Source organism: Neofelis nebulosa, chromosome 6, assembly GCF_028018385.1.
Source record: "Neofelis nebulosa isolate mNeoNeb1 chromosome 6, mNeoNeb1.pri, whole genome shotgun sequence".
Taxonomy (NCBI): domain Eukaryota; kingdom Metazoa; phylum Chordata; class Mammalia; order Carnivora; family Felidae; genus Neofelis; species Neofelis nebulosa.
In genome coordinates, this window is record NC_080787.1 from 133,451,563 (window position 1) to 133,467,401 (window position 15,839).

The 15,839-nt window shown below is 43.6% G+C and overlaps 1 protein-coding gene, 1 long non-coding RNA gene and 1 other non-coding gene across 18 annotated transcripts in view; 1 reads left to right on the forward strand and 2 right to left on the reverse strand.

Moving 5' to 3' along the window:
* Positions 1–15,839, reverse strand: part of PLAGL1 (PLAG1 like zinc finger 1) — a 111,762-nt gene that overhangs the window by 2,992 nt on the left and 92,931 nt on the right. For 11 of the 16 annotated variants that reach the window (XM_058735531.1, XM_058735534.1, XM_058735533.1 and 8 more), the window contains one exon: positions 3,998–4,464. In XM_058735531.1, coding sequence (XP_058591514.1) covers positions 3,998–4,149 — 152 coding nt within the window. In that variant the 5' untranslated portion in view covers positions 4,150–4,464. Of the gene's footprint in view, positions 1–569; positions 698–3,997; positions 4,465–15,839 lie in introns of those variants that run through there. The other 5 variants (XM_058735537.1, XM_058735536.1, XM_058735539.1 and 2 more) reach the window with 5 other exon arrangements.
* Positions 2,645–3,470, forward strand: LOC131514991 (uncharacterized). The gene is made up of 2 exons (XR_009263376.1): positions 2,645–2,752; positions 3,191–3,470. It is a non-coding gene; the product is annotated as an uncharacterized LOC131514991 (long non-coding RNA).
* On the reverse strand, positions 13,825–13,933 carry LOC131515597 (U6 spliceosomal RNA). Its single transcript, XR_009263655.1, has one exon. It is a non-coding gene; the product is annotated as a U6 spliceosomal RNA (small nuclear RNA).

Sequence of the window (15,839 nt, forward strand, 5' to 3'; positions counted from 1 at the left end):
GATGACAAACAGGATTTCCTCATCGAGGTTGTTTTGTTTTTTAAAACCAACAGAGTTTAGGGGTAGATTCTCGTGATGTATATACTGTATGTTAGCCAACTTGACAATAAATTATATTTAAAAAACAATAACAAAAATTAAAAAACCAACAGAGTTTAGATCTTAGGAGCTCAGTGGAACTACAACAAATGGAATTGTGATGGTTTTCCAAAATGGATTTGTGCTTTACAAATATAATACAGGTATTTTGATGTTTCAGACCGACTAAGAGGACTATGGCTTGTCCCTAAAGCTCAAAGGAAAACTTTTTTTTTTTTTTTTAACATTTTTTTATTTTGAGAGAGAGCGTGAGCAGAGAGAGAGAGAGCGTGAGCAGAGAGAGAATCCCAAGCAAGCTCCACGCAGCCTTGAACTCACAAACCATGAGAGCATGAGCTGAGCTGAAATCAAGAGTCGGATGCTCCACCGACTGAGCCACCCAGGCGCGCCCCTCAAAGGAAAACGTTGAACTGTTGTAGAAGCTTAGTCCTTCTAGAAAAAGCCCTTTTGAATTTTGCCAATGAAATTACCAGTGACCTTCACGAAGCAGGCTGAGGGTGTCTCAGTGGGATCTTGAAGAACTGGAGACGGGCTGCACGCCTCTGAGATGCAATTGAACTTGTGGCTTTGGGTACAAAAGAATTTCTAACAACTCATTCTGTAAAAAAAGAATTTCTTTAAAGACCATATGTTGAAGTCAAAAGTATACTCATCATACCTTTCACCCAACCTCCTAACCTACATTGTCCACTCCTGATCCTTTTCTAGAATTGGTAAGGGGTCTATAGTAGCCGCTGTTGGGAAGCCAGTTCAAAAACATAAAGATGATTTGAGTCTCATTGTCATTTTCTTAAAAATAAAGCAAAACCTTAGGTCACCTCCCTTTCTCCTTTAAAAACAAAAAGCCAACTAAGTGCAGGGGATAGAAGGAAAAGGAAGTTCCTTCTGCCCCTTCCCTCCAGGACACCAGAGCTCAGCATACACAGGGATACGTATAATGGTACAGACAGTTGTGGAGAGACAGGAGCCAATGCGACAGGCACCTGGGACATGCAGAAGGTGTGTCCCCAAGTTTGTGTCGCCAAGTTCTGCATGTATTGAAACAGACTGCAGAAAGGGTTTTGCAAGCCAAGTTATACAAGGCTTATACCCCATTCTTACACAAGATATCCACGGACACATCATCAGCAATAGATGTGAGGGGGAACTGTTGGCAAACTTGGCATTTAAACAGTTTTCAATGTGGCCTAGTACTAGTGAACAGGACCCCCTGAGCTCTGCCCTGGCTCTTCTTTCTTGCCTGTCTCCCTTTTATTCTTTGTGGAGGACTTTGATCGGATTAGATTTGTCACCCATGGGTAGGTCAGTGCCAAGTTAACGACTCTGGACTGTCCTACTCCTGACTACCTGTGAGAAAGGCACAGGTTGACAAAACCCTACTTGAGCAACAATCCCACTTTTCACATTTTACCAGCTGCCATTCCTCTGATTTTTTTGACTCTTTCCTTTGCCTGGTATCCAGCCCTTCCCCTTTTAATTGATCCCTTACTCACTCATGCAATAGTCCCAATCTAGAACACGATCATCTTATAGCTGAAATTACTTCAACAAGTGGTTTCCTTCCCTCAACTTCTCGTCTTGCCTCACAGTCCACGACACCATCAGTTTCAGTCTGTGCTACAGGCAGCACCAAGTGTAACTGCTTACAGTAAGACTTCCCACCAGGAATTCTGACCGGCCTTGCCGAATCCTCTTTTCTTCTTGCCTTTTGCTGTTTCCACCTGCTTCCCCGTTTGCTGTACTGGGACCCACGTTCTCTTTTCTACTTAAGCAAGTTCTTTTCTCCAACCTCTGCTTCTAAAACAGAGCTTATGTTGAAGCTGTGGGAAATGGGATGGAATGCTACCCCCACCGTAAAAACGAAAACCACAAAACCTAAAGCGTCCCCTCATCTTGCCACTTTACTCTCCTTCAGGCCAGAGAGGTGTGAGGTGCGGGGGGCCATGCAGGGCGGGCGGTTCTTGCATAAAGCCCATTGCTTCCCGTTTTGGCTGCACTTTGCCCCCTTCGCCCAGCAAGCTGTTTCCCTTGCTTGAAACGACCACCTCCTAAATATTGCTTAAGGCAACTTCCTCAGCGCGGTTTACCACAGTAATCCCACCTAATTCCTGTCATTCCAATAATCCGTTAGCTCCAGTCTTTTTCAAATATTTACCTCCTGTATGTGTTTTGATCTTTATTCACAGCCTAAGATCATCGCTGTGGGTTTTAACTGCAGCAAATGCTGCTTTCAGTGTTTGGGTAAGAACAATCACTGTGCACACATAAGAAGCTTGTTGCAAAACAAGCTTATGATGATGCCTATTGTGTGCATCAATTTTGTTGCAAAGCCCTCCTGTTTTGCAACAAAATTGATGCACACAATAGGCACTCGGTACTTACATATTTCTGGCAACTAAAGACTGGCCTGTGTACAGAACCCATTTGAGTTTTAAAATACCTAAGCGTTTATAGGCTTATTTTAAACCCGATTCTATTACATTATGACAGTGGTATACTGAGGGGCCAGGAGCATAATGTAGATCTTTTTAAAACTTTCAGGTGCCTCTCTTCAAGGGCACTCCAAGATTTAATAATGTTGTGGTCCATGTTAATGCCACTCAGATGGACATCCTCTCTTGCCAAATTTCGACTCTCGCCTGTGCATTTATAGGTGAGTAGTCTGAAAGTTGAAGCTCTAATGTTCATTTCATGGAGATGAAAGGCAAATAAGTTTCCCTTAACCAGGTGTCAAAAGATGCACACAACAGCGCGGATTCTGCGTGTGGACCACATCCATAGCACACGTGGCCTTTGTTCTCAACAGTTCTCAAGACTACTGTGCAATTTAGCAACTTTGTGTGTGTGTGTGTGTGTGTGTGTGTGTGTGTGTATTTTATCTTTTCTAGGATGTGAAAATCCTTTAGAGGGAGAAGCTTCAACTTGTATATTCATTTCCCTTGCAGAAGTGAGGACCTAATAGGCATTCAAAAAATAATTCAGACTAAATATACTTTTTTTTTTTTAATAACGGTTTTTATCCTTTGGTGTATCATGGATGCCTTTGAAAATCTGATTAAATGCACATACTCAACACCTGTATTCCCAACAGAATTCCACTTGGGAGGTTGGACAAACTCCTCGCAAGTTGAGAAACTGCTCCGAAAGCTGGCACTTGGGAGATGTTCCCTCCCCTCCATCCTTACTGTCAGGACGCGAACACACGCTCCGTATTTCATACTGGACTATTACTTCACACCTCCCCCCTCAGTCTACTTGCCTCTTCTCTTGCCTCCGAATTACTACCAGAGTCCTCTAACACCCTGATCAAAACCACCTTTTCCACTGCTCAGACTCATTACAATAAACAGACCCTTCAGGACAGAGGCTAAGGCCAGTTATGAGCTGCTTTCCTTTTTTGCCTCCACTTTGAGCCTCACCTGTTCCTCCTCCACCACTACCCTTTAGACTTGTGCGCTTTAAGGCCAAGGCTTCGGGCTTCCCCAGAACCTCATCTCTGTCCGCCTCCTGGTCCAGCATATGGCTGTGTCTTTCTGAGAAGCCCTACCGACGCTCCTCATCGAGCAGCGGAGAACAGCTTCCTCCACCTGCACACCTCTGTCAAAGCACCTGCACTGCATTTTAATTGTGTTTGCATGACTATCTCCCCAGCACGGGTCTTTTCATCTTTGTGTTTTTATGCCTGGCATATTGTAGGACCACAGGAAATGCTTGCTGAATGAACGAACTGACACTACATGCAAAACTGTCACAGAAAACCGCATTAAGCCCTGCAGTGTGCAAGGCTACTGTGCATCCACATTCTGCATCCATTTTCCCTTGCGGTCTCTGGTCAGAGGGCTAGCAAAGCCACTTAAAGGTATGTGTCAAAGTACATACCTTTTCTAGAGCCTCTCACCTCATTAATTTATATCTGGAAATGAAGGCTTTGCCACAGTCTGGCTGCAAGCACTTGTAAGGTCGCTCCCTGGAGTGGGAATAATTGTGGATAGTGAACTTCTCCAGGGTGAGGAACGTCTTGCCACATAATTGGCAGGGATAGGTGGCCATGGGCTTTACTTCTCACACCTTCCTTTTCAGATGCGCTGACCAAATGCTGTGCCATTTAAGCACAAATGGAAGGATGGTGCTGAGCACATGAGCAGAGCCACGGCAGCCTGAACTCCAGACCAGGGGAGAGGCAGCGTCGTGGTCCTGGGCCTGGTTCTACCCAGACATGGGCCTCTCAGTTACCATGAGCTTTGCTTCCTGCTTTCCCACATCCCAATTTATAGATGCAGTCTCAGGCTGGGAGAATGTCGGAGGCACAGATGAGGTTCCAGGAGCATCACCAGAGCTGGGGCATGTTCTGGATCGCCAGACTGTCTGTGGAGAGAACAACAGTGTTCTTGTATTAGCTTGTATTGGACAAGAGTGCTCTTCCTCTCCTCCCAGCTCAGCATCGACTACCCAGAATCCACATATTACTTTCAATGGCTCCAATGCAGCACCCGAGTCTCTGTCCTCCCTCATGTGCTTCGGGAGGTCCTTCTGCACATAAATCCTCCCAAGTGGCGAGGAGGCAAGCACACAGTGTTCTGATGGTAGGTGAAGCACACTTTCCTTTTGACAGAGACAGCTCTTTCCATCAACTAAGGTGTGTGTTACCTACTTCAGATCATGACTTCAGGTCAGTGTGAGGCTCAGCCAACCAATTCAAAGGAAAAAAAAACAAAAATCTCCCCCATGTGTTAGAGTGTTTTATCGGTACAGAAATGAAAGTCATCTCTGCTTATTCAAACCTTGGGCTGTCTTCACCCATGGTTAGCATAACATACGTTGTTTATCACACCTGTTTAAACTTCCAGGGGAGGAGATGAAATAATTTGTATACATCCAAGTTAATTTGTTTATAAGATTACCATGCTGAAGATCTCAACAGCGTGATGTAAACAAAATGTGAATAAAACCAGTTTAGTTCACTCATGTGCCTTTGGAGGGGAGACAGAATATTCCCACGGAAACAAAAATGATGGCTCAGGCTGCAGTCAGAGGTGTAGGTAGCATCCTCTTGTAAACTGTTCTACTGATCTCTTCCCCTTTTGTTTCTGGGGGCCTTTCCTCATTCCCCAGCCCCACTCTGGAGGGCCAACTACTCGTTAGTAAGGCCACTTCTAGAAGGTGGGCCTGATGCCTCAACCTGTCTCAAACCAACCTTCCAACCCAGGCAAAGTCACCCAAATCCATGCTCCTCTTCTACCAATGCGCCACCATTTGAGGAGCCTTAAGAGTCTCCGGCAGTCATGAACAATGCAGAAAAAACCCTGGCTACCTAGAATCCTGTGCTTTTCTAGAGAGAGTAATTCTCAGGCAAGTGGATGCTAACCTTTCAGTTGCCATACTTAAAAAAAAAAAAAAAGTACTATATGTTTACATTAAACACACTGGAGTAGCTTGTATGCAGGCCAGTCTTTTCTGAGCTTTGCCAAGTAAGCAGGGCACCTGCAGCAAAGTGACCAATCACAGCAGGTCCTCAAGGGCCCGTTTCCTGCATGCATTCATTTATTGCCCAGTCTTTAGAGATGCTCCTTGTTGTTAAAAGTTTTAACTTACCTTTTCACAGTTACTTTCAGGTAAGAAGGCTGGAGTCTAGCTAGGTCAAATTTATTATAACAACAGTCTAAGCATCTTTAAACCTACCAGCTCACAGCACACATACACAGAAAGAGAGATACTCCTTTTCCAGCGGACAAAACCTAGAGCAGACTTCTTGTGTCCCTCATCAGCTAGCTCGGATGTTTGCAGACACTGCTCAGAGCTCGGCAGGAGCCAGCACCAGGCAGAGAGCCCTCCCCCTGTGCCCCGCCTGCTCGGAACCCTCAGAGCTGACACGCAGGCTTTGAGCCGAAGCTTCAGCGCTGATCCAAAACTGGGGACGCGGGCGCTCTCAGCCAGCATCTTGGCACCAAAACTTCCTTCTGATGGCAGCACGCACACACCTTGTTCCTCTGTCACCAAGTGTGACTTGAACTGAGCCCCTCTTCCCCAACTCCTTGTTCCCGCACAGTACTGCAGCTCATGCCTGAGGCCCTACTCTGACGCATCCCCAACGAGCGTGGCCACAGACAAAATGATTCCTTCCAGGAATGCCATCCTGCGTGGCCGAGTTTTTGCTGCCAGGTCTCATGACGTGTCCCACTTCTCATCCAGCCAAAGTCTGGCTGCAATACTGGCCCAGCTATAAGAGGCATAGAATTTATCATCACCATTAAATGTCCTCATTCATTTGAAATTTCTGTGTTCCAAGGCTATCAAAAAAGATTAAAATGTAAACATAATATGAAGTTTGAAATTCATCTTTTCCTTGTTCTCATGACGGCTGAACTCAAATTAGTGCCAGTCCCTCAGGAGGAGAGCCGGTGTGGTGGAGGGATTTGCTCTCTCTCTCTCTCCCGCCAATCCCCTGCATGTACACTAAATTCATTCTCCACATTCTTGCTGAGAGATGACCAGTACGTCCAAGAGAACTTTCTGTGATGACGGAAGTGTCTCATATATGTCGGCTACTGAACACTCAAAACGTGACTCTGAGAAACCGAAATTTTTGTTTAAATGTAAACAGCCCCGTGTGGCCAGTGGCTGCTGTATGAGACAGCACAAGTCAGTTCCACACTTGAGAGCGAGAAAGGCAAGGTTCTGCTTTCCTTCAGACACAACTGTGCTGATTCACCCTCAGGTGTTTCCCTGAAGTGTGGGAGCGATTGGTGTAGATCCAGCCACTTGTTCTATGAATACAGTGGAAAGATTCCCCAGTTCAAATTCTAGCTTGTCCACTTGTCAGCTACATCTTGAGTCTGTTTCCTTATTTGTGATACCACCTGATGCATATAATGGGCTGCTGGGGACAACCAACTGGAACAACAGGGATCTGAAATATGCAGTCATCTAAAAACATACCACACAAGTAGAAGTTGTTTATGAAACACTGGGATTAAGAGCAGAAGCCATCAGCTGCACAAGTGGCACAGGGTTCTAGCCACTCAGCTACGGCCATGGTAGAAAAACTCACGTTCTCTCCCTCTGTGTGACCCACCATCCGCTATTCACAGTGGGAGGAACCAGTAGTCTGGATAACACAACATGCTCACACACGCAGAAAGACCTATGACCTTGGCAAGTCAAAATCTGCATTCTTTGTTCCTCAACAGATACCAACTTTGACTGATGGCTTACCAACAGACCAAGAATATGAAGGAAAAGTAGTATTTATTCCATTTAGACTTAACAAAAAGTGCCTGCCCTTTAGCACTAAATAAAATTTTCCCAGATCAACTTTCCAGCCACTTCCCTAGATTCCAAAGTCCAACAGTCATGGACATCATTACCTACGTTTCCCTTGGGCCTTTGAAGACAGTGGATATATAATCAGGGATTTACAGACACAGCAGATTTTATTTAAATGTGACACACATTTCCTCACTTTGTTCCACGTGGAACTTTCAAACAATAACAAACATCACTTAAACATTTTTATACACACTTAACTCATTTCATGAGTGTCTCTTCGTAATCCCTGATGTGTTTTTAGGTCCATGTGTTAAATACGCCTAGCCCAACACTAACTGGCCTTCAAATGTTGAACTGAATTAATTATACTATAATTAACATTCTTTAAGTCTTTTTGAATGATGAATTCAAATTCACAAATGGTTTTAACGTTTCTTTCACCATAACTGTGTATTTCATTAATGTGGACCTTCAAATATAAATATTTACACTGTGTTCATGATACTATCACAAACTCCTATAAAAATAGTCTTTCTCAACAGACTATAAATTCATTGTGGCCGAGGATCAAAGCCTAGCTATTTTTAAAAAAAATAAACCGTGTGGATAATACAGCGTCCCCCATCACCATGTACTTGACCAGTACGGGCTGGCTGCCGCTGATTCCAATCTTTGGTTGAAACTTGATGCGCTTTCTGGCCACATCCTTGAAACAGACTCGTGATTAACTTTCTATTATCTGGCAAACCACCAACAATCCTAACAGAACTGACAAAGGGATGGTCCTGATGATAATCAGTCTATATTCTGTGACCTGAAATACAGATGGCATTTGAGTCTTAAATACGGTAATATTTCAACACCTGTCACCCTGGAAAGATAGTAAGTCTTCCCCCAAAACATCTCAGGACATAATTTTCAATCCCCTTGATTCTAAAAATACTGCGTGAGTGATACAGATCTGCCACTATGCCAAAGAAGGCTTGTGCCATCTGCTTCATTCTGTTCATGCTGATTATTTTGGGGAGGAGTGAGGATCAGATTGGAATAAGAACATATATATATGGCAACAGCTAGGAAAGAGTGTGTTCCCTGAGAGCGAGTGGTATACTACAGTAGAGGTCAGAGCACAAGTGTAGTTCTAGGATGTCCCCAGTGCTGCGTAACACAAGCATCTAAGAGGGGACGACAAATGTTCTACAACATTCTCAAAATAAACTATGACTTCTGGCTTCTATTTCCATTGTCCCCAGTGACACAATGCAAGACCCATTTCTGAGAGGAAACTGAATTTCCATTTTTAATCTTCTAACATGAGTACTCCAAGCTCTTTTTTTGACTCCATTCATCATCACTCCTTGTGGATAAGAAGGTTCTGCTCGAAACATTTCCCTGTGTCTCATACACCCCTAACTTGGGATTGTTTTTATACAAATGAGTTAAAACCAGTTTTAGAAGGGCTTCTATAAAAGTTCTCTTTTCTTTTTATACACGCAAAACATGAAAACAGCCCATCATGGAGCAGGGTAAGTGGAACTTCATTGCTTATTTGGGCTCTAAGAGCCCTCTGTAGAGAGTGCACTTCTCTTAGTATCAGTTCTTTGAAGGACTTTGGTAGTGAGTTTCTAACATCAATGAACAAAACTATCCATAAACATCAACAAGATAAAGAAGATTCTCAGAACCTCTGGGTAGTCGTTAATTGCTTATTACGCACATGCACTGTAGAACTTGCTAGGTACTGTATCTGAGCAAGCAAGACAGAAGAGTTGGGGCTCAGTATATGTCTAATCAGCAAAACAGGTGCTCACGGGGCAGGACTAACTTGGTTGAGGATGACAGATGTGAGGCCTTGATAAGTACCTCACCACATGGCTGTGGCTGGGTTTTTACTCTTAACCTAGAGCAGGGGGTTACAAGTGGCTCTGAATTCTCTGAAATTCTGTGTAAAATTAGGAGGCATGTACGCTGGAGTTCTTATGGGGGGAGGGACCATGGCTTTATTCAGATATTCTAAGGGGTCCTAGATTCAAACAGGTTAAAGGTCACTGACTTAGATGAAAACAGGAAATCCCTCTTGGTGCTATCAATTCAGTTTATTCACAAAGTCATTGATATTTCCTAATCCATGGGCCATATATTTTGTGCCTCAATCACTGCATGTTATCAGGTTAACGTAAAAAAAAAAAACAAAAACAAAACAAACCCAAAAAGGTCCTATAATAATGTTCTTCTGAAATTCAAGCAGTAAACAACTTGTATAAATTTCATTTCAAATATGGCCTCAGGGGCACCTGGCTGGCTCAGTCAGTAAAGCATGTGACTCTGGATCTTGGGGCTGTGAGTTTGAGCCCCATGTTGGGCAAAGAGATTACTTAAGAAATAAAAAAATTAAAAAACAAATAGGTGAAAAAAAACCCAAATATGGCTACAGATGATAAATTCAACTATCACATAAGACAGGGCTACATTTTGAATACAGGGCAGACTACCCTCAAAATTATAGGGGTTCATTTGTCAGCATCTTTAAAAATCTTTTATATAAAAAATATGTGTATTTATCTTCATTAATGTTGTAACATATTATCACTAAAATCCGCTAACACCTGAGCTGCCAGCACATGGAATGAACTCATAAGGAGGATCCACAGGCTTGTCACCCCCTTGTGTGTGCACCTCTCTACCACAGTGGCCCAATGGCCAGTGGGACTGCAGGTCGATTCACATGCTATTTCATTAGAGTGCCCCGTTCTGTCACGCTTCTGTGTTTTCCACATGATGCCCCTTCCTAGAATGGTCCTCCCACCCCCTGCCCACCTGGCACCTGGCAAACTCTTCCTTCTGTCACTCTCAGGCAGAGGAATGAGCTCCTTTCCTGCATAGGGAGATGGTGGACCTGAGAGGAACGGATTTGAAAGTCCAGCTGAAACCCTACAGACTTGGGCTCAGGAGGTTGTGGTGGAGAGAAAAGCAGATCACTGAAAACCATGGCTAACTTAGAGCAAAATCTGTTTGGTGAGAACCTACCTCCACAAAAAGTTCTTCTGTGTACTTCCAGAATTACATATTCAACAGCCTATTAGATATTAGACATCTCCACCTTAACACATTGGAAACCATTTGTTCTCATCTGGTGGGAAGCACCCACTGACTGACCTTGCCCCTCTGTTCTGTTCTGGGAGCACCACCGGCCACCTGCTGAACAAGTGGTTTGTTTGCTGCCTACTGACTTTTAAACTGCTACCTTGTGAGACTTAGCTTTGTTAACTCAATGACTAAGCTCTTATTTTCTTAGAAACAAGGCCTAAAATAAACAAGAAAGCCAAAGTGACTGATTTATCTAATATTCAGAGAGAAAAAAAACGAGAAAGCTCTCTGGTCGACTATACCACAGCTTTAGAACATCAAATCTATGCACTAGACTTAGAAAATTTCAATAAAGGGCTCCTGGGTGGCTCAGTGGATTAAGTGTCAGACTTCGGCTCAGGTCATGATCTCATGGTTCGTGGGTTCGAGCTCCCGTTAGGGTTCTGTGCTGACAGCTCAGAGCCTGGAGCCTGCTTCAGATTCTGTGTGTGTGTGTGTGTGTGTGTGTGTGTGTGTGTGTGTGTGTCTGCCCCTCCCCTGCTTGCTCTCTGTCTCTCTCTCAAAAATAATAAACATTAACAAAAAGAGAAGAAGAAAATGTCAATAAGGACAGGGTGCTAACTTTCTATTTACAGATATCTGGGAAAAATCCAGTGAAAGATGGCAAACTGAATAAAAGTATGTAGTTCTAGTCTCTCCTGAAACGCTACTAAAACAGTATTAGTGAGATTTTTTCAAATACAGCCTAAGATAACAGGAAAGGAGAAAACTACCACAAAATATGGGAAGCTGGAAAGCAGGTAAACCAGCAGTAGCTGGCTTTGCAGTCATAAGAAAGCTCAGTTCTAAGCCAGTCATGAAAAGCTGTGAAGCAACTTGATTGACCCTGCAGAACCCATTAAGAGTCTTAGAAATGTGGGCACTAGGGAACTCTGGAGGTGGGGATGAGAGTGGGTATACAAACACAAAGACTGGGAACGTCTGTGGGGAAGCATGCAGCACTCTGACCCCCTCCCGGTAGAGGGCATGGGGGTGGGGCACTCTGCGGAAACAGGGAATGAAGGGAAGTTTGTATATTTGCCCTATTTGGCGACCAGGCCCATCCCCTCCAGGGTGGGAGACTGAAGGAGTCTTCTCTGGGAAAGCTGACCGGCCCAAGAGAAAAGAGCTAATTACAAGGACAAACGGCAGGCCCTGGGTTTACCTGCATTAACCTACAACAAGCTCTAGTGAAGTACACAAAGCTTCCATCAGCTTTTTAATGGCTCCACTCATAAATCAGCAGGCAGCTGAGGATCACCAGAAACCAGAAGAAAGCATCTAATAAGAAAAACTGACAGAATAAATAGAAAAAAGCAGCTGGGATGAAGACGATGACTCTATGGGGAAAAGAAAACTTAAAAAACAACTATAAATACCTGAGAGAGGGAGAGAGATCCCTAAAAGAAGAAATACACATACACAGATACGAACACATTTTTTTAAGAAAACAAAAGAAAAGGCAGTAGCAAGAGCCAGACAGGGGCAGGGATTTGAGTCAAACTTGCTAGGGGAGCATCTGAGAATCTGCAGAAACTCCTCTGATATCTTTATGTTTGCCAGTGTGGCTTATCTTGAGGGTACCTGCTATTTTTACATGTTTGCTCCTCCTAATGCTCACTAGTGATTAACACCATGAGGCAACCTTTTATAAGCCAGCTAATGTAACCCAGAGACTAATTAACAGTAAAACCATTCACAGGCTAAATAGTTGAAATATGCACTGTTAAACTTAGAAACAGTAAAGAGGAGGTAATTTTTAAGTTAATGCAACAGCTGATTATCTTCATTATATGATAAATACCTATTAAACACTGCACCTTGTTAAACATTTGTACTAGAAGTGGACCTATAATAAAGCTATAAAAAGAGATGACAGGTGTAAAATTGGAATGGAGTAAAATCCTTCATTATTTATAGATGACTGTCTACATAGATTCCAAAGAATCCATACACAGAATAGAATTAGAAAGCTTGACAAGATACTCAGTTATAAAAAATCAAAATACAGAAGGAACTATTTCTAAATGCCAGCAAACAAAAATAAAATTAAAAATACCATTTGCCACAAAACAAATATCTAGGAATAAATCTAATCACAAATGTACCATATATTTATGGAGCAATTATAAAACTATACTGAAAGACATTACAGAAAAGCTAAATAAATGGAGAAATATACCATGTTCATGAATAGGGAAATATAGATAGAATTATTGTAACATCAGTTCTTTCCATATTATTAATTCGAAGAAGTGCTAATAAAAATTCAACAGGATTCTTTGTTAGAACTCTTACCATTTTAAGTTTTATACGGAAAAAGTAAAGTCCAAGAACAGCCAAGAACTTCCCAGTCCTACTGGATCATACTCATCAACATATAAACAGACGACGGTATCTCCCAAAGAAAAAAAAAGGTAGGAGATAACAAATACAACAAATGGAAGTTGTTTTTTTTTTTTTTTTAAAGCTACCATAATTAAGGCAGTATGACCTACTAAGGCACAGAATTAGACAAGTGGACCAATAGAGTAGAATGAATAGCCAAGAAACAGACCCACCCTTGTATGGAAACAATATATTACAGGGCTGGGACTGCAATCACTGGGGAGAGAATAGACTACTTAATAATTGGTTATCCATAGGGAAAATAAGGAAATTGGATTCCTATCATACATCATATATAAAAAGTCTTGACAGGTTATAAGCTTAATGTTTAAACAAAACTTTAAAACTGCAATCAGGAATGAAAAATAAGGGGCGCCTGGGTGTCTCAGTCAGTTAAGCATCCAACTTCGGCTCAGGTCATGATCTCGCAGTTCCTTAGTTTGAGCCCCCCATAGGGCTCTGTGCTAAAAAAACAGCTCAGAGCCTAAAGCTGCTTAAGATTCTGTGTCTCTCTCCCTCTCTCTCTGCCCCTCCTCCACTCTCACAATGGGAAGGGCAGAAGTATAGGAATCTAAGTTTCAAGAAGACCAAGAGGAGCCAAACCACAAGAAGCAAGGACAACCCAGGGCTGATACCAGGGAGCTGAGCAACAGGAACCCATTATAAGCAGTGGACTTGTCATATGACATATCATACTTTGTGACAATAATAATGGCAGAGATATGGAAGATCTATTGGAGAGTGGTGAGACCAGGAGTAGCGAGGCCATTTTAGCTTCTGCCGCATCTCAGAAGAGATAACAGTCACCTGGAAAGGAGAGGGGAGGTTGAAATGACAGTAAACAGACTGGTTAGATTAGGATTTAGGTGAGGTCATCAGAGGAAAGAGGTGACTGTGGCGGTGGTGAAGGAAAGGAAGGAGGAGTCCCAGAAGAAAAGCCCAGCAAAACATATGCGTCAGGAATTTAGTTTTGGACATGTTATCCTTAGTATCAGACATGCTAATCTTCTCTGTATCACTCCAATTTTAGTATATGTGCTGCCGAAGTGAGCACTGGTTTCAAACATCTTGAATCTCCTGGTGCCTAATGGGCATTCAGGCTCGTGAGGACACCTAGGACATGAAGGAGGAGCTGAGGTACTTTTCTAGACCAAATTAACAGCAAATGACACCCTTTGGCTACTGGCTTCTGTAAGGACCCCAATAGCTCAAGTCTTTGGTTGCCCAGTGTACTAAAAGAAAGTAGGTTCTTTACAGGTGGGAACCTTTCCTTGCTATATTGTGTTTGGCAGATTGAAAATCTATCTAACCTATTTAACAGTCAAGGCTAACCATTCTGAGTCTACATGGAATGGGGTGAAGAAGGTGGGAAGAGAAGGTGTAGAAGTAAGTAGAAAATGCCACTTGAACTCTGTCTCAGCTGGACTAGGAGGAAGCCCCAAGCAGCAATGGAAAAGGCAGAAGCCTAGGAACATGAGCCTCAAAGAGCCACAGAAGATGAAGAGAAGCCACACTACCATGGGGAAAAGGACCGATGACCAGGGAGCCAGGATCCATCACTGCAGAGGCCCCTCTCTGAAGCTGGGGCAGGGCAAGTAAAGGGGCGGGGGGGGGGGGATGGCGGGGGGGAAAGGGGGCTTGCACAGCTCGGGATTCCCCAGACAGGTCCAAAGCACTTCCCCAGAATGGGTCACTGTGCACGATACTTAAATCTTCCACTCCCTTCCTCTCCCCACCACATACATGATATTTTTAAATTCAAACATTTAGGAAGAAACATCAAATGTCCACAAACAAGCAGAACAGGCATGTGTATACAGAGAGACAGTGTGAGGTCCAGGGATGGTTCTCAAGCATAGACGGAACGGACCTGATTTCACAAAGACTACTAACGAACTCCAGGTAGCATGGTAGGGATGAGAAGAGGACAGCAGTCCTGAAATCTAGACGAGAGCTTCTGGGATTAGGAGAAGATTTTCTAGTCATTAAAGTCAGCGGTGGGGACTATTCTTTTTTGACAGCTGAAAATAGATCTCCCTCCTCCCTCCCAACACACCCTTTGCGCCAGGCTGCTAGGCCCTTTTAGGGTATGCTTCTACAGCTGACAGCCAGTGATCTCTTTTCCTGGGTCTCTAAGAGGAGGGCGCAGAGGAACCAAAACTTACCTAATTAGCAGCAGGGCCTATTGTCCTAATACGGTTACCATTCTAGGGAAAAGAAAAGCCTGGTCCCTTCCCAGGAAGTGTGTGAGGGTAAAGGCTTACACTGAGAAAAGAAAGAAGAAAAGCATACTAGTCACACTGATGACGGGAAGCCAGATCCATGAGTTAAAAATCTCTTGAGGGCAACATAAAAGCTACAGGAGGTCTGGAAAAGATGCTCATGACTTAGGTGGACTATTTGATCCTGAAACAGCACTATCTCTAAATAAACAGAAAAAGGCCTGCAAACAGGTACCTACGTGTCAGCAAAGTATCTCTGGGTGGCAGACTTAGACATGGCTTCAGTTCATTCTTTCTGAAAGTCTGTACTTGCTAAATTTTGATACTGGCCAGTCAGGCGAACCTAGGAGCACATGAGGAGGGCGAGGTGGCTTTTAGACAGAGGGAAGAACACTAAGCAGAGGCCTGCAGCAGCACAGGGGCAGCCTGGCCCGAAGTCCCGGCAGGAAGGCAGGTGTGAGGATAAAGGGAGGAGGCAGTGCCCTGAGCAGCAGGCAGAGGAACAACAGGGGCTGTCCTAGAGGGAGCTGGGGGCCGGTGAAAGTGGGGACGTTTCCATCAGCGGATTCCTTCACACAGGAAAAGCCTCACAAGTACTCACTTATTCCTCTCCACCAGGGGCAACTCCCTTACCCTGGGGGAACGGCAGAGTTAAAAGTACTACTCGGAAATTCTACCTGGCTCTTTTTACACACAATGAGCCTGGGACCAAATGTGATTACCCAAATGGACACGAAT